General features: G+C 47.8%; 1 protein-coding gene across 1 annotated transcript in view; it reads left to right on the forward strand.

Annotated features, from left to right (window-relative positions):
• Positions 1-19239, forward strand: part of LOC139226779 (dynein axonemal heavy chain 17-like) — a 1002254-nt gene that overhangs the window by 236544 nt on the left and 746471 nt on the right. The window contains exon 11 of the mRNA XM_070857781.1: positions 13315-13431. Within this exon, the coding sequence (XP_070713882.1) occupies positions 13315-13431 (117 nt within the window). The remainder of the gene's footprint in view (positions 1-13314; positions 13432-19239) is intronic.

Below are 19239 nucleotides of genomic sequence, written 5' to 3' on the forward strand. Positions count from 1 at the left end.
ACACACACCTTCACTCCCTCTCAGCTCCCTCTCTGTCTCCTCTTATGCGCATGACCTCCTGAATCGCAGGAATCGAGCATTGCCATGCCGTTGCTAAGGATGGTGACACTTTACGGCGGGAGGTCAGAGAGATTTAACGTTAACGCCCATTTCAGATCGCTCACAGTAATGCCCAATTTCAAAAATGGAGACTAGGAGCTTTGAGAATGGGCGACAAGCCGGCGATCTGAAAACCCATTTTTACTGCCCACGCTGGAAATAATGCCCATTTTTGGGCGATCTGCACAAAAGTGTAAAATCTAGCCCCATGTTATGAGCATTTCGTCAGGAGGAGGATACCATTGGAGTTGGTTTTCCTTCTCTGCCAATCACCCCTCTCCTTAGTAAGAGGCTGAACAATCTCATGTGTGTGACTTCAGACAGGACCTGCTCCAGGGCACAATACAATGGACAAACTCACAGTTAGAATTTTAAAAATATATTCTAAATTCTTGATAACAATGAAGAAAAAGATTAAAATAAAGATTAAAAACAGAAAATGTTGGAAATATTCAGCATGTCAGGCATCATCTGTGGAACGAGAAACAGAGTGAATGTTTCAGGTCGATAACCCTTCGTCAGAACTGGAAAATGTTAAGAGATGTAACAGATTTTAAGCAAGTAGGAGCAGGGAAAGGGGGAGGGGAGGAAAGAACAAAAAGGAAGCTGTGTGATAGGGTGAAGGCAGAAGAGATTAGGGTCTAAAATTAAAACTTTTGTGCAGATCGCCCAAAAATGGACGGTATTTCTGGCGTGGGTGGTAAAAATGGATTTACAGATCGCCAACTTGTCGCCCATTCTCAAAGCCCCTAGTCTCCACTTTGAAATTGTGCTTTACCACGAGTGATATGAAATGGGCGGTAGCGTTAAATCTCTCTGACCTTCTGCCTAAAGTGTCGCCGTCCTTAGCAACGGCATGGCAACACTCGTGATTCAGGAGGTCAAGGGTCATCATCACATGCACAGAAGAGGAGACAGATAGGGAGCTGAGAGGGAGTGAAGACGTGTGTGGGCGTGGTGTGGCTGCTTTGGGAGGAAGGACGAAGAGTTTAGAGCTTTAGAGCAAATAGGGAAACAAAAATTAGCTGTTAACAGCCAGATGTTTGCCCGAATTTGGCCTATAATAGAGGGAGAGGAGGAGGCGACACAGCACGCTATAGAGACAGACGCTGGCGAGAGCAGTGAGCTGGGAGAGGAGCACATTGGAGGGCGCAAATGAACGAGGAGGTTCTCGGATGAGGCAAATGCCTCCCCCTTGCAGGAGGTTGAGTTATGCTGGGGTGATTTGACCCAGGGAGGGCGTGGGAAGCCCACCCCATAGGCCTACTAGAAGATATGGGCTGAGATAACAGAGGTGGTCTCGTCGGCGACCAACGAGGTGCGTGAGGGCAACCAATGTCACAAACGATGGAACGACCTTGTAGGATCTGCAAGAGTAAGTATTACATTTATTTACATGTTATGTATTCATATAATTTGATTTAATTTGATGAGTGACTATCAGCAGATGTGAGGTTTTTCACTTTTACCGGCAATGTTGTAGTCAAAGCCTGCGGTGACGGTGCACGTCTTTAGGTAAAGAATGATAATTATCATAATTATGTGTTGTATCAGTCTCTGACACACAATGATCTCATGCCATGTCGTCCTGTTACCTTTTACAGAAGAAGCTGTCGCTGATGAGATCCGTGCAGAGGCAAACGGGTGGGGGCCCACCAGTTCCGAGCAACATCACTGAGATGGAGGAGCGGGTGCTCACACTCGTGAGGAAGCACCCCTGGACGGCCACGCAAGCATCTGCAGACCCTGAAGTGATGCGACATGAGTAATGTTTACACCATTGCATGATGTAAAGTCAATAGATGCCACATCCACTGATATCCGACCAATCATATATTGATAGATGATTTCTAAAATTGTCCTATAAATAATGCTGGCCTAATGAAAATCATTGCAATGCAGAATGTGCTGATGGTCATGAAATGTGATGTCTGTGATGAATTTGATAGCTGTGGTGCTTTTGTCTTGCATATGCTGTGTGTAGCGTTGGAATCACCTTGTGACCCTAGCACCCCCTTCTCTAATAACCTCATTTGTGTTTTGCAGCTCAGCCAGCAGCGCGGCCCCAGGCAAGACCACAGAGGCCAGAAGGTGGGGCGTGGGGCCAGACAATCCTACATCTGGTGCTGAGGAGCTCTGATTCTCGCCCGTCAATCCGCTAGGTCTGTTCTCTACGGATGAGAGCGCGGACTTCGAGGAACCTGCATCGCCACGCTCCAGAAGCCATTCCACCCCAAGGCCATCTAGTGCTCCTTCAGTCATTCCCGCCTCCTCTCTGGAGGTACTGGCCACAAGCACCTCGCCACAGGGCACCCCATTTGTCCCCAGGACGGCGCCGACCCCACGGAGGTTTCGTGGACACGGCAGATCTGATCCACAAGCGCCACATAGAAACATAGAAAATAGGTGCAGGAGTAGGCCATTCGGCCCTTCGAGCCTGCACCGCCATTCAACGAGTTCATGGCTGAACATGCAACTTCAGTACACCATTCCTGCTTTCTCGCCATACACCTTGATCCCTCTAGTAGTAAGGACCTCATCTAACTCCTTTTTGAATATATTTAGTGACTTGGCCTCAACAACTTTCTGTGGTAGAGAATTCCACAGGTTCACCATTCTGGATGGTGAAGTTTCTCCTCATCTGGCTTACCCCTTATCCTTAGACTGTGACCCCTGGCTCTGGACTTCCCCAACATTGGGAACATTCATCCTGCATCTAACCTGTCTAAACCCGTCAGAATTTTAAACATTTCTATGAGATCCCCTCTCATTCTTCTGAACTCCAGTGAATACAAGCCCAGTTGATCCAGTCTTTCTTGATTTGTCAGTCCTGCCATTCCGGGAATCAGTCTGGTGAACCTTCGCTGGATTCCCTCAATAGCAAGAATATCCTTCCTCAAGTTAGGAGACCAAAACTGTACACAATACTCCAGGTGTGGCCTCACCAAGGCCCTGTACAACTGTAGCAACACCTCCCTGCTCCTGTACTCAAATCCCCTCGCTATGAAGGCCAACATGCCATTTGCTTTCTTAACCGCCTGCTATACCTGCATGCCAACCTTCAATGACTGATGTACCATGACACCCAGGTCTCGTTGCACCTCCCCTTTTCCTAATCTGTCACCATTCAGATAATAGTCTGTCTCTCTGTTTTTACCACCAAAGTGGATAACCTCACATTTATCCACATTATACTTCATCTGCCATGCATTTACCCACTCACCTAACCTATCCAAGTCACTCTGCAGCCTCATAGCATCCTCCTCGCAGCTCACACTGCCGCCCAACTTAGTGTCATCCGCAAAATCGCACATGAGAGCGGAGAGATGGTACAGTTGTCCAGGAGGACTGTAGACATTGGTGATCAGATCCTCGATACATTGGGGGGCATATCCTGACAGCTGGTCACCATGACTGAGTATGTTCCGCGGATAGTGGAGGCCCTGGAGGCGATAGCCCAGGAACACTGCTGGCACAGCCCTCCCAGTGGTCCCGGAGCGCGGCACTCCATCCCTAGGTTCCGCACCACCACTACGAACGACAGATGAAAGGCAGGACCAAGATCCTGCTTCTGGATCAGAGAATGTTCTCTGCTCGGCACCCCTGCTCCCGTACCTGTCCAATCACCGCCTCTGCCTTCATCCCCTCAATGAGGCACCGCCTGAGGAGCTCTTCGGCTATGTGGCTTGGAGCGAGGAGGGAAAGGGGTGGAAGTGGGGAGAAGTAGGGTAGGGGGGAAGGAAAGTGAGTTGCATGTCTGCAGGTGATGGCTGTGTTATATCTCCATCTGGGTGTGTGCAATTTGTTGTAATGTATGGGAAGAGGGGGGGCCACCCTCCTGCTTTGTATTTGTAATCTCTGTTGCTGGACATGTTGACTATTTGATTGATGTAAATGGTCGAAAAAGTGGGGTGTGAACGGGGGTGGGGGAGTGTTTTTAGCCATGATACTTACGATTTCAGACCAATGTTGGTATAAAAAAAAAATTATTCAACATAACTGTTGTGCATTGTCTCAGATAGCTGGACCGTTACACACTGATGATTCCTTAACATGAAAGGGTTAAATAAAACTTAACTTCAATCAACTTAAACTTTGACTGGCAACAAGGTGATGCCCACCATTGATGTCTGAGCTGCACACACAGCACTGTGTCAGCATTGTCACTCACAGCAACGTTCTTTCAGGCAAATTGTTCAGTTATCAGCTGCTGACGTAAGAGTCTTGCAGCTATGTAGCCACCACAGGCTCCTTCCTGTGGTCTGGAGGGGGGCGTAGGCATGGTTGCATAGAAACATAGAAAATAGGTGCAGACCATCATGTCTGATCATTCACCTCAGTACCCCTTTCCTGCTTTCCATACCCCTTGATCCCTTTAGCCGTAAGGGCCATATCTAACTCCCTCTTGAATATATCCAACGAACTGGCATCAACAACTCTCTGCAGTAGGGAATTACACAGGTTAACAACTCTCTGATTGAAGAAGTTTCTCCTCATCTCAGTCCTAAATGGCTTGCCCCTTATCCTTAGACTATGTCCCCTGGTTCTGGACTTCACCAACATCGGGAACATTCTTCCCGCATCTATTCTGTCCAGTCCCGTCAGAATCTTATACGTTTCTATGAGATCCCCTCTCATCCTTCTAAACTCCAGTGACTAAAGGCCCAGTCAATCCAGTCTCTCCTCATATGTCAGTCCAACCATCCCTGGAATCAGTCTGGTGAACCTTCGCTGCACTCCTTCAATAGCAAGAACGTCCTTCCTCAGATTAGGAGACCAAAACTGAACACAATATTCCAGGTGAGGCCTCACCAAGGCCCTGTACAACTGCAATAAGGCCTCCCTGCTCCTATACTCAAAACCCCTAGCTATGAAGGCCAACATACTATTTGCCTTCTTCACCACCTGCTGTACTTGCATGCCAACTTTCAATGACTGATGTACCATGACACCCAGGTCTTGTTGCAACCCCCTTTTCGTAATCTGCCGCCATTCAGATAATATTCTGCCTTCGTGTTTTTGCCCCCAAAGTGGATAACCTCACATTTATCCACGTTATACTGCATCTGCCATGCATTTGCCCACTCACCTAACCTGTCCAAGTCACCCTGCAGCCTCTAAGCGTTCTCCTCACAGCTCACACCGCCACCCAGTTTAGTGTCATCCGCAAACTTGGAGATATTACACTCAATTCCTTCATCCAAATCATTAATGTATATTGTAAATAGCTGGGATCCAAGCACTGAGCCCTGCGGCACCGCACTAGTCACTGCCTGCCATTCTGAAAAGGACCCGTTTATCCCGACTCTCTGCTTCCTGACTGCCAACCAGTTCTCTATCCACATCAGTACATTATCCCCAATACCATGTGGCTTAATTTTGCACACCAATCTCTTGTGTGGGACCTTGTCAAAAGTCTTTTGAAAGTCCAAATACACCACATCCACTGGTTCTCCCTTGTCCACTCTAGTCAGCCTGATTGTCTAGCCCTAGGTCAGCGTCCAGCCCCTCGTCGTCCTCTTCCTCTCTCTCCTGAGGTGGACCATCAGTCCCTTCTGGCAATTCTTGTCCCCCTCTGATAGCCAGGTTGTGCAGCATGGACCACGAATTTAGCTACTTGCTAAGGCTACAACTGTACGTGGTATTGGTGAAACCACACCTGGAGTACTGTGTACAGTTTTGGTCTCCGTATTTAAGGAAGGATATACTTGCATTGGAGGCTGTTCAGAGAAAGTTCACGAGGTTGATTCCTGAGATGAAGGGGTTGACGTATGATGAAAGGGTGAGCACATTGGGCCTATACACATTGGCGTTCAGAAGAATGAGAGGTGATTTTATCAAAACATATAAGATAATGAGGGGGCTTGACAAGGTAGATGCAGAGAGGATATTTCCACTCATAGGAGAAACTAAAACTAGGGGACATAGTCTCAGAATAAGGGGCTCACCCATTTAAAACTGAGATGAGGAGAAATTTTTTCTTCTCAGAGGGTTGTAAATCTATGGAATTCTCTGCCCCAGAGAGCTGTGGAGGCTGGGTCATTGCCTATAGTTAAGGCGGAGATAGACATATTTTTTGAGCAATAAGGGAATAAAGGGTTATGGGGAGCAGGCAGGGAAGTGGAGATGAGTTCATGATCAGATCAGCCATGATCTTATTAAATGGCGGTGCAGACTCGAGGGGCCAGGTGGCCTACTCCTGCTCCTATTTCTTATGTACTATGTTCTTATGAAGAACTAAATCCTGGGACGTGATTAAAAAGCGTGCCTGCGCTCTGGATTTGCTCCTGCGGGTCTGCAGGAATGAGCTGCCAGCAACGCATGGTGCGCGGCACCCACGAGATAGCTCCGCACCTGCGCAACTTAGAGGGAACAGTGCCTCCGACGCTGGCGTCTCTTAACCCCATCACTGGCAGCCACGCCTTCTGCTCTACTTGTGTCATTTTCTCCCAAAGCCTCTCTATTTCCATCTCCTATAAGACTTTCTTTAAAAACGTCGCTTGTTGGTCACCCCTCCGATTAACTCTGCCTTTGGCACAGCATCCATTTTAGTCTGATTACATCTCTGTGAAGTGCCAAGGAACAACCATCGTTGGACGTACCTTCAGCTGCCTGGGCCCTAAGGTTTGGAACTCCTTCCTAAACCTCTACATCTCTCTACCTCTCCTTCCTCCTTTAAGATGCTTGTTAAAACCTACCTCTTCAAACAAGCTTTTGATCATCTGCCTTAACGTCTTCTGTGGCTCGATGTCAAATTTATCCGTTTGTTTGTAACACTGTTGTGAAGCGCCTTGCGATGTTTTACTACGTTAAAGGCGCTATATAAATAAACATTATTATTAATATTTTATTATGTTAAAGATGCTGTATAAATGCAAATTGTTGTTGCTGTTATATGGGCCAAAAATTGCAGTCGGCGGCTTTCCTTCGTACGAATCTCTCTGACCCGAACAAAATCTACAAAAGTACCTGGTGGTCCCAGAGGAACCTACGATTCCGGTCTGAGTCCTTCATTTGCTGCGCAGCATACGGGAATATTTCTTCCATGTATGGACGCATATGCTGGAATCACATGGGCCTGGACCACCAATCACTATCTACTATTCTCTTTGATAATAATAGGAACTCCGTTTTTACAAACTCCCATTACTATCATTGAGAATACTCCCTAAAACAAGAAGCACAACACAATAAATAAAATAATACATCACATATTTAAAATTAATTGGAATGAAATGTAAAGGTTAGTGCTGGCCGAGTTGGGCGTGAGGAGTTTGTAAATTCGGCACTTTGTTCTGCAAATCAGAGAGCTGCGTTGTTGGAGCGCTAAATGGCCTCCGTGTGGCGCTGGAGGGGTGCTGCAGGGGCCGTGGTGGAAATGTGCAGCCAATTTCAGGTGAGTTTCATTCACTCATAACAAGTCACCTGGTCATTCGGATTCTTAAAGAGGATGCCTTGCAGGTTTGTTCTGCTGATTCTCTTCTTCACAGTTCAGTAGCTGCTCCATGAGGGCTGTCATGGCAGCTGAGAGAGGCAGCACAAGGGCCACGCGTCTCTCAGTTGCCGAATTGGAAACACTGTTGGGAGCAATGGAAGACAGGAGGTGCATCCTTTTCCCTCTAGCTGGAAGGTCCATTCCACAGCTTCTCAGAGCTATCTGGGCAGAGGTGGCTGCCAAGGTGTCGGGCACCTCCGTCTTTGACCGCACACGCACACCGTGTCGCATTATGTTCTGCAACCTCACTCACCTGGTCAAAGTGAGTACATGCTCCCACAATTCTTACCTGTAAGCCCACAACTCTTACAAGGCAGCCTCTGTGCAGATTTAGTAAACCAGCATTTAACTCAGGATGTGTGCCTACTCTCTGTTATTGCCTCATTTTAGCTTTGCTTAGAATCACAGCTGCTTAAGCTGTCCATGCATTTATTCCACATACATAACTGCGCTGTTACTCACCAAGCTTCCTTTCTTTTGCAGGCCAAGATGGCACATAACAGGCTGCAGCAGCAGCAAACAGGATGGGGAAGCCTGAACTGTGCAAGCTCACAGACCTGGAGGAGCTTGCACAGTTCAGGCTTATGGGCCCACAGGTGGCCATCTCTATGGCATTGGGAACTGCCGAGATCACCTGGGGGCCAACATTGGTAAGTGAAAGCCTTCCTCTCATCCCACCTTCCATTTTAAGCAGAAGGCCTTATCATTGAGCGACTCCACATTCTAACCACCTTTCTTCCTGCATGCCTGCCCTCCTTCCTTCACCTTAATGCCAATCTTGTGCCATTTGTGCTTTGAGACAATGCCCCAGCCGTGGCCCAGTCTGTGCCCGAGCCCCTCCAACCCAGTCTTAAGGGAGAAGAAATGGGGGAGAGGGAGGAGGAGGACGATGCAAGCACCGCGTCACTGCTTCTCACACTCGCACGCACCAACTCAGATACAGGGAGCACTCGGTCGTTGCAGTTGAGCTTAGGAGAGGGGTCTCCACTGGGTGATGCACTGGGGTCTAATAGCTGCAGCAGGGTCACGGGGTAAGACAAGCTCCGGTGCCAGCTCCCTGGAGAGTGAGTTCGCGTGAGATGAGGACCTCGTTGGGGAGGCGTTTGAACAAGGGGTGCAGACTGCTCTCATGGAGTCTCAGCATGATGCCACGCAACGTCTTGGAGATGTCATGCAGTCTCAGCTGCATGACACACAAGTCCTGACTGCTGCCATCGCTGTTGGATCCATCACGGTCCACCAGCAATCTGTGCTCCATCAGATTGGTGTGGCGGCTGAAGTGCAGCCCCAGGGGGAGTGGCATTGGGTCAGTGGACCAGGAACCTGTTGTCCTCTCAGGACTACAGCATTTCTGATCCCACCACTGCAACTCCTTCATTGCAATCATTCACTTCTGTCACGCAGACAGCCCAGACTGCCGCGGCCCAGCCTGAGGTGCTTCAATCTGCTGCCGGGCCTTCCAAGCCCAGAGCTGGTCGAGGATGTCCTAGAAGGCCATCTCTGGCCCATAAGCACAGCAGCCTCCCACTAGCCATGCTGCAGCCACAGGGGAGACACTGTGGCATAGTAGTAGAGTGGGTTTACGTAAAAAGGGATATAAGGAATTGCACAAGGGTGAATGCTATATGTTATGTTGATGTTGTACTTTTTCTCATATTTACTGTTTGGTAATGTATCTCATTTCATTGTTGGGCATGTTGTATGGAAGGAAGGGCTCATTGATGTGTTTATGGAGAGGCACAAAGGAAGCTAAGTGGCGAGGACCTTATTGAAACCGAGATCTTATGAGATGGTCTCGGACCTCCTTTGCAGTTTCGGGACGGTGTCGACGCATCCTGCTTGCCGGCTGTGCCTCCTCCTGCAGCTCCTCGTTCTCCTCCTGCAGCTCCCCCTCTTCCTGATCCTGCTGCTCTTCCTCCTCCTGAGGTACAACGGCTATGTCTTCGGGCAATGGCTGTGCCCTCATGATTTCCAGGTTGTGAAGCATGCAGCAGACGACGACGAAGAGGAATACCCGGTCAGGTGAGTACTGCAGGACTCCTCCTGAGCAGTCAAGGCAGAGGAACCATTGCTTCAGCACTCCGATGGTCTGCTCAATGATGCTCCTGGTGGCAGTATGACTGCCATTGTAAGTGTGCTGGGCAGAAGTGGTGGGGTTGTGGAGGGGTGTCATGAGCCAGGTTCATAGCGGGTAGCCCTTATCTTTGAGGAGCCAGCCGGGAGCTGTATTAGGTGGCTGGAACAGAGCTGACACATCGGTCTGGCGTAGGATGAAGGCATCATGACTGCTGCCAGGATAGCGGGCATTAATGGCCATTATTGTGCTTCTGTGGTCACACACCAACTGGATATTGAGTGAGTAGTATCTTTTTCGGTTTAAAAAGATCTCAGGATTGTAGTACGGAGCCCTCAAGGTGACGTGTGTGCAGTCTATGGCACCCTGCACTATGGGGAAGCGCGTCTTCGTGACAAAGCCAGTTGACCGCTCCAACTGCTTCTGTCTCGTCATAGGAAATGAGATGTATTCCATCCTCCTTCTATACAGAGCATGTGTCATATCACGAATGGAGCAATGGGCGGCAAACTGTGAGATGTTCAAGATGTCTGCTGTGGCTCCTTGGAACGATCCATTGGCATAGAAATTGAGGGCGACGGTGACCTTAACTGCCACTGAGAGATCCGTTCTCACCCTTGTTTGAGGCTCAAGGTCTGGCTGCAGCAGATGACACAGCTCCGGCAGTACATCTTTTGTAAATCGCAGCCTTCGAGAAATGCACGTAGGAAAACTGTTGGCGAAACACCTTGGTTGCATATGGCCTTCTGTTGGCACGACTGTGTTATCGTCTTCCTCTGCCCACCTCCTCATGGTCTCCTTCATTGCTGTTGCTGTCCCTCTGCATCATCCTGCTATTGTGCCTCTGCCTGCTGCTCTTGCTCCCTTTGCCTCTCCCTGTTCTTTTCCATCTGCCTCTGTCTGTCCCTCTCCCTCTCCTTGTTCCTCTCCCTGATCCTCAGAGCATGGGCCTCTCTTAGTGCAGGTCCCTCTACAGTGGGAGACTTTCTTTGTACCTCTCCAGATGCCTTTGCCTGGCTAAATCACGGCACCATTGTTTTCCATGAACTATCCTCCAATGATGAGGAGGCGGTCCACTGTCAACACTGAGCCCATGATTGGCAAAGAATGTTGTTCTCTCCAAATAGACCTGACTAAAGCAGGGGCAGCGATGAAAGCCAAAGGAAACTGAGGCCCAGAAATCAATGATGTCGGTGGCACAACCTGCTACCTGGGAAAAATTTGGCCAACTAAAAAAGATCTCAAACAGCGTGCCTTTAAATATCGCTGGTGCTGCAGCCTGATGACTTGAAACCGACAGCAAAAAATGTCGTTGGCATTTGCAAGCATTAGGTAGAAGGGCGCGGAGCAGTTAAAGCTTCCGGGGCGGTCACGAGGCGATGTGCGCAGTGATTAGCTCATCATCGCGTGCGCAGAGGAGCTTTGTGAGTGATGTTGGAGTGGGGCACAAACCGTAGCATCATCGGCGAAGAGGTGGACAATTCCCCACGGGTCAATGTGGCCGCCGCGCCCCTGCGCTAACTCATTAACGCTCTGTTAGCACTAGGCGGAGGCTCTAACTGGTCCTGCGCAAAGAGGCAATTTCGGCCCCTACAAGTTCAGTTTTCTGGTGAATCCAATTGATGCCCCAACTAACTCAACATAGATTGAGACATGGACCTGGGATCTTAGTGTCCTCACCCCCTGCTTCAGCCCATCTGCTGCTGAAACCCTCATCCATGCATTTGTTACTTCCAGCCTCAACTATTCCAATATTCTTCTGGCTGGCTTTCCATCTTCCACCTTCCATCAAATAATGCTCATCTAAAACTCTGCTGCCCATATCCTAACGCGCACTAAGTGCCACTCACCCATCACCCCTGTGCTTGCTGTCCTAAGTTGGAGTCCACCAATGCCTCTATCTTACAATTCTCATTCTTGTGTTCAAAACCCTTTATATCTCAATAGGCTCAAATTTCCTCAACCCCTTTGGGCTCAAATTTCCCCAACCCCTTTTTCTGACGCCCTCATCCGAGGTGCGCCGCTTTTGTCATGCTCCAAGCACGCTGAAAATCTTCCTCCGGATTCTGGCCACTTCCCAGCCTCTCCTCAGTGGTGGCATAGCGTGGCCCAGTGGATTGGGGGTGGAGCCAGGTCCCGGCGCATGAAAACAGTGCCGGGACCTCTGCACATGCGCGCTCGAGTCTGCACGCATGTGCAGTAGCTCCTGGCAGGCCGAATCTGAGAGTGCGTGCTGTAGGCCGTGTGGGAGGGGCCCGAAGCACGCCGCCCCTAGCCCTGGCCAAATGGGCTCCCTCATCAGCAGCCCGCTGCGTTCCCTAAGGTAGGACTTCTATTTTTTCTTTGTTATTTACTGATTGATTGATTGCTTATTACTTTAGTCATGGTGCTTTAGGTGCAGGGTTCCTTCTCTTTTTTTATTTGTTATTTATTGATTGATTGATTGCATATTACTTTGGTTTTGGTGCTTTAGGTGCAGGGTTCCTTCTATTTTTTATTTGTTAATTAATTGCTTATTACTTTTTGTGCTTGGTGCAAATGTACTGCTTTGTTTCGCGCTCCCCTCCAACACCTGGTGATATCGAGGCCAGCATCTCGCTACCCGCCTCCCCCCAACCCCCACCGCTGCCTTCCCGGGCTGACTTTAAAGATTAAGGTAGGATTTACTTGATTTCTATTTGCATGTTACTTGTTTGTGCTTTTCCTAACAATGTTTAGTGCTTGGTTGTATTGTTTCAGGTCCTCTCCGGTTCCCATCCCTTCCTATCCCTGCCCTAATGTCCATCGATGTACTAATGTGCGCTATTTTCTTCACTGCCCGCAATGTTTTTCAGAGCTGGCCACATACGCTGACCTAAGTCAATTTGGAGTAAGTTTTAGCTGACCAAAGTGGCATAAATGGCCAAAACTGGCATAAGTGGCTGGGAACGCCCCCTTTTGAAAAAAAAACGGAACTAAAAAAAATCGTACCTAACTAAGTTACGCTGGAGCAAGTTTATTGGGGAAAATGGCGTTTTTCAACTTACGCAAGAAAACCCAACTTACTCCAAAAAAATTGGACTAAGTCATGGCCAAAATTGGGCCCATACTCTGTAACCTCCTCCAGCCCAACAACCCTCTGCCAACACTGCATTGCTCCAATTCTAACCTCTTGTGCATTCCCCACTTCCTTCGCTCCACCATTGGCAGCAGTGCCTACAGCTGACTAGCCATTAAGCTCTGGAATTCTCCCTAATCTTCTCCACCTCTCTCTAAGATGCTTCTTAAAATCTACCTCTTTGACTAAGCTTTTGGCCACCTGTTCTAATTTTGGCTCCTTGGTTTTGTCAATTTTTGTCTGATTATATTGCTGTGAAGTGCCTTGGGATGTTTTATATGTTAAAGGTACTATATAAACGTAAGTTGTTATTGTTCATGTTTGCTTTATGAACTGAACTATTGGGAGAACCACATGTAAAAAGCTAAAAGCACCATATAATGTCTTGTGGTAACTGATGGCTTTTGAATTATGTTCACTGTATGTGGAGGAAACATTCATTCAGAGAATAACCTTGGTACTGTATTCATATTCAAACATTGTTTTAATTAGCAGATATTTGTACAAGCATAATTGCTTATTGTTTTATTTGGATATATTTACATACAGAAATTTGAAGAAGACTATGCAGTGTTTCAAAGCAAGATTGATGATTTTGACAGAAGGTTGGGAATGATCATTTGCCAGGGATTTGGGGACTGTTCAAGCATTATATCTGCTGTGAAGGTAAAACAGGATTATGAAAATTGTTTTTGAGACTAAGCATAAAGTAAAATTGCATGTTTGCTACTACAAATAGATTATTTGCTACAAAATAAATTTGTTTGTCATTTGATTATATACTTTTCCATGGGACATTGTTCCTTCATATAGTTCTACTGAGAGGTATGTAACTTTTCCATAATGCCAACATTGTCACTGTAAGCTTCTACAGCAGCATACTGGTGAGAAATATATAAATGTTGCTTGCTCTCCATCCCAGGCTGAAATAAACAGCGCACTACAGGAAATCTCCTTACATGAGTGGATCTCAACCTGCCTGCATTTCTAGTTTCAAGTAATAACATGAAGGTCTGCAGCAGCTTAAAGGAGAAATCACCATTTTCAATATTGCCTGCAGAAAGAAGCTGTGCAGTTAATGACATGCCAAACTGCAATCTGCAGATAAGCAATGCACCCTGTTTTAATGAAGAGGCCATAGAAATCATGTTGCAGCATGTGCAGTGTTATGTATGAATAAAGAGTCTGACTGGATACTGTGAGCTCAAAGTGAAGTGTGGCCTTAGTCTTTTATTTCAGGTCTCGAGAGTGTCTCTCCAGCCTGTGAGGCCTCCTTAAGTACCTGTGCTCCCAAAGGATTGTGCGATCCCTTGGGACTCCAGGGGATGGGTCCTCTGGTGGCTCACAAGGTATATACAGGTTTACATATATAACAACACTCCCCCCGCCCCCCCAAAGTCAACAGTGTAACTATTTACCAGGTGAGTCGATCTGGGGCCTTTCTTTCCCTGCTTGGTCGTCTCGGCGCAATGCTGGTTTTGGTAAATCGTTTGTTGGGCCCTCGCTGCGCTGCTGTGCAGCTGGCCTTGCTGGGCTGCCTGGTGTGGTGAGTCCTGTTGGGCTGCTGCGGGTGATGGGTTCTGCTTCGTGGCCAACCGCGGTGTCGGTTGCCACTGGTGTGTATGTTGGGGGGTCAAAGAACGTAGGGTCCAAAGTGGGTTGCTCAGGATAGTCCGTGAATCTGAGTTTGATTTGGTCCAAGTGTTTCCGGTGAATGAGTCCATTTGAAAGTTTGACCCGAAACACCCTGCTCCCCTCTTTAGCTACAATAGTGCCGGGAAGCCACTTGGGACCTTATCCATAGTTCAACACAAATACAGGATCATTGATTTCAATTTCGCGTGACACATTTGCGCTATCATGATATGTACTAAGAATGACGAAGAAAGCAATAAAGAAAGGAAAGATAGATTACGAAGGTAAACTTGTGCAAAACATAAAAACGGATAGTAAAAGCTTTTACAGATATATAAAACGGAAAAGAGTGACTAAAGTAAATGTTGGTCCCTTAGAAGATGAGAAGGGGGATTTAATAATGGGAAATGTGGAAATGGCTGAGACCTTAAACAATTATTTTGCTTCGGTCTTCACAGTGGAAGACACAGAAACCATACCAGAAATTGCTGGTCACAGGAATGTGGGAAGGGAGGACCTGGAGACAATCACTATCACGAGGGGGGTAGTGCTGGACAAGCTAATGGGACTCAAGGTAGACAAGTCCCCTAGTCCTGATGAAATGCGTCCCAGGGTATTAAAAGAGATGGCGGAAGTTATAGCAGATGCATTCGTTATAATCTACCAAAATTCTCTGGACTCTGGGGAGGTACCAGCGGATTGGAAAGCAGCTAATGTAACGCCTCTGTTTAAAAAAGGGGGCAGACAAAAGGCAGGTAACTATAGGCTGGTTAGTTTAACATCTGTAGTGGGGAAAATGCTTGAAACTATCATTAAGGAAGAAATAGATAGGAATAGTGCAATCAAGCAGACGTAGCATGAATTCATGAAGGGGAAATCATGTTTAACTAATTTACTGGAATTCTTTGAGGATATAACGAGCATGGTGGATAGAGATGTACCGATGGATGTGGTGTATTTAGATTTCCAAAAGGCATTCGATAAGGTGCCACACAAAAGGTTACTGCATGTTGGCCTTCATAGCGAGGGGATTTGAGTACAGGGGCAGGGAGGTGTTGCTACAGTTGTACAGGGCCTTGGTGAGGCCACACCTGGAGTATTGTGTACAGTTTTGGTCTCCTAACTTGAGGAAGGACATTCTTGCTATTGAGGGAGTGCAGCGAAGATTCACCAGACTGATTCCCGGGTTGGTGGGACTGACCTATCAAGAAAGACTGGATCAACTGGGCTTGTATTCACTGGAGTTCAGAAGAATGAGAGGTGACCTCATAGAAACGTTTAAAATTCTGACGGGTTTAGACAGGTTAGATGCAGGAAGAATGTTCCCAATGTTGGGGAAGTACAGAACCAGGGGTCACAGTCTAAGGATAAGGGGTAAGCCATTTAGGACCGAGATGAGGAGAAACTTCTTCACCCAGAGAGTGGTGAACCTGTGGAATTCTCTACCACAGAAAGTAGTTGAGGCCAATTCACTAAATATATTCAAAAGGGAGTTAGATGAAGTCCTTACTACTCGGGGGATCAAGGGGTATGGCGAGAAAGCAGGAATGGGGTACTGAAGTTTCATGTTCAGCCATGAACTCATTGAATGGCGGTGCAGGCTAGAAGGGCTGAATGGCCTGCTCCTGCATCTAATTTCTATGTTTCTAAGATAAAGGTACGCAGCGTCATTGGAAATGTATTAGCATGGATAGAGAATTAGCTGGCTAACAGAAAGCAGAGAGTCGGGATAAATGGGTTCTTTTCGGGTTGGAAATCAGTGGTTAGTGGTGTGCCACAGGGATCGGTGCTGGGACCACAACTGTTTACAATATACATAAATGAACTGGAAGAGGGGACAGAGTGTAGTGTAAGAAAATTTGCAGATGACACAAAGATTCGTGGGAAAGCGGGTTGTGTGGAGGACACAGAGAGGCTGCAAAGAGATTTAGATAGGTTAAGCGAATGGGCTAAGGTTTGGCAGATGGAATACAATGTCGGAAAGTGTGAGGTCATCCACCTTGGGGAAAAAAAACAGTAAAAGGGAATATTATTTGAATGGGGAGAAATTACAACATGCTGCGGTGCAGAGGAACCTGGGGGTCCTTGTGCATGAATCCCAAAAAGTTAGTTTGCAGGTGCAGCAGGTAATCAGGAAGGCGAATGGAATGTTGGCCTTCATTGCGAGAGGGATGGAGTACAAAAGCAGGGAGGTCCTTCTGCAACTGTATAGGGTATTGGTGAGGCCGCACCTGGAGTACTGCGTGCAGTTTTGGTCACCTTACTTAAGGAAGGCTATACCAGCTTTGGAGGGGGTACAGATAAGGGAATTAAGGGTTATGGGGAGCGGGCGGGTAAGTGGAGCTGAGTCCACGGTCAGATCAGCCATGATCTTGTTGAATGGCGGAGCAGGCTCGAGGGGCTAGATGGCCTACTCCTGTTCCTAATTCTTATGTTCTTATGTACTTTGTTGAAGCAGCCTGCTCTCTACCTGTTCATGTAGATCAGGGTGAACTGACGAGAGCCTTGTCTTAAGTGCCCTTTTCATGAGCAGTTCAGCAGGTGGAATCCCAGTGAGCGAGTGGGGTCTCGTGCGGTAACTAAGCAGAACTCGGGATAGGCGAGTCTGCAGTGAGCCTTCAGTTATCCTCTTCAAGCCCTGCTTAATAGTTTGCACTGCTCTCTCTGCCTGACCATTGGATACTGGTTTGAACAGGGCAGATGTAACATGTTGATGCCATTACGGGTCATGAGCTCTTTGAACTCGGCACTGGTGAAACATGGCCCGTTGTCGCTCACAAGGACATCAGACATCCGTGCATGGCAAACATGGCCCGCAGGCTTTCAGTGGTGGCAGCGGACGTGCTTGCCGACATTATCTCACATTCAATCCATTTGGAGTACGCATCTGCAACCACAAGGAACACTTTACCCAAAAACGGGCCTGCATAGTCGACATGGACTCTGGACCACGGTTTGGAGGGCCAAGACCATAAACTTAGTGGCGCCTCCCTGAGTGCATTGTTTAACTGCGAGCATGCGTTACATTTGTGCACACAGGACTCTTAAGTCCACATCGATACTAGGCCACCACACGTGGGATCTGGCTATCACTTTCATCATTACGATGCCTGGGTGAGTACTGTGGAGGTCACTGATAAAGTGTCCATGCCCTGTTTGGGGACCACTACCTGATTACCTCACAGAAGACAGTCTGCCTGTACAGACATATCATCTTTGTGCCGCTGGTACGGCTTTAACTCTTCCAGCATTTCCACTGCGACGCTGGACCAGCTCCCATGAAGCACACTATTTTTTACTCGGGACAGTAAGGGGTCCTGGCTCATCCAGGTTCTAATCTATCGGGCTGTGACGGGTGATTGCTCACTGTCGAATGCTTCCATAACCATGACTAAATCTGCGAGCTGTGCCATTTCCACCCCTCTGGTGGGCAGTGGCAGCCTACTGAGAGCATCGGCACAGTTTTCTGTGCCTGGCCTGTGGCGGATGGCGTAGTTGTATGCGGACAACGTAAGCGCCCAGCTCTGGATGCAGGCCGATGCATTCGTATTGATCCCCTTACTTTCGGAAAAAAGGGATATCAGTGGCTTATGGTCAGTTTCCAATTCAAATTTGAGCCCAAACAGATATTGATGCATTTTCTTTACCCCATAAACACACGCTAACGCTTCTTTTTCAATCATGCTGTAGGCTCGCTCAGCCTTAGACAGACTTCTGGATGCATAAGCAACCGGTTGCAATTTCCCAGATTCATTAGCTTGTTACAATACACACCCGACACCGTACGACAATACATCACATGCTAGTACCAAAACGCTTACATGGATCATACAACACAAGCAATTTGTTTGAGCATAACAATTTTCTAGCTTTTACAAAGGCATTTTCTTGGCTTTTATCCCATACCCATTCGTCTCCTTTATGCAGTAAGGTGTGCAGTGGTTCTAACAGTGTGCTGAGGCCCGGTAGGAAGTTACCAAAGTAGTTTAGGAGTCCTAGAAATGACCGCAGCTCCGTCATGTTCTGTGGCCTCAGTGCGTTCTCGATTGCCTCCGTGGGCCTGATGCCATCAACTGCGATTCTTCTCTCCCGGAACTCCACTTCAGGCGCCAGGAAAATGCACTTTGAGCGTTTTAACCTGAGCCCCATGCGGTTGAGTCGACTAAGAACCTCCTCCAGGTTGTGCAGATGCTCGACTGTTTCCCGACCTGTACCAAGATGTCGTCCTGGAAGACCACCGTGCGCGGCACCGACTTCAGTAAGCTTTCCATGTTTCTCTGGAATATCGCCGCGGCTGATCAAATTCCAAAAGGGCATCTGTTTTAAATGAAGAGACCTTTGTGCGTGTTGATGTAGGTGAGGCCCTTCGATGATTCCTCCAGCTCCTGCGTCATGTAGGCCGAGGTCAAGTCCAGCTTCGTGAACGTCTTTCCTCCCGCCAGCGTGTCAAAAAGGTCATCAGGCTTTGGTAGTGGGTATTGATCCGACAAATAGAAACGATTGATAGTTATTTTGTAATCACCACAAATTCTGATGGTACCATCTCCCTTGAGGACTGGAACAATCGGACTGGCTCACTCGTTGAATTCGATCAGTGAAATGATGCCCTCTCGTTGCAGCTGGTCTAGCTCGATCTCTACCCATTCTCTCATGTATGGTACGGCTCTCGCATTGTGATGGATGGGTCGTGCCCCCGGAATTAGGTGGATCTGTTCTTTTGCTCCTTGGAACTTCCCGATGCCTGGTTCGAACAGCGGAAGGAACTTGTTTAAGACCTGGGCACATGAAGTGTCATCAACGGATGAATGCGCTCGGACGTCATCCCAGTTCCAGTGTATC

This window comes from Pristiophorus japonicus, chromosome 16 (genome assembly GCF_044704955.1).
Source record: "Pristiophorus japonicus isolate sPriJap1 chromosome 16, sPriJap1.hap1, whole genome shotgun sequence".
Classification (NCBI taxonomy): Eukaryota; Metazoa; Chordata; class Chondrichthyes; family Pristiophoridae; genus Pristiophorus; species Pristiophorus japonicus.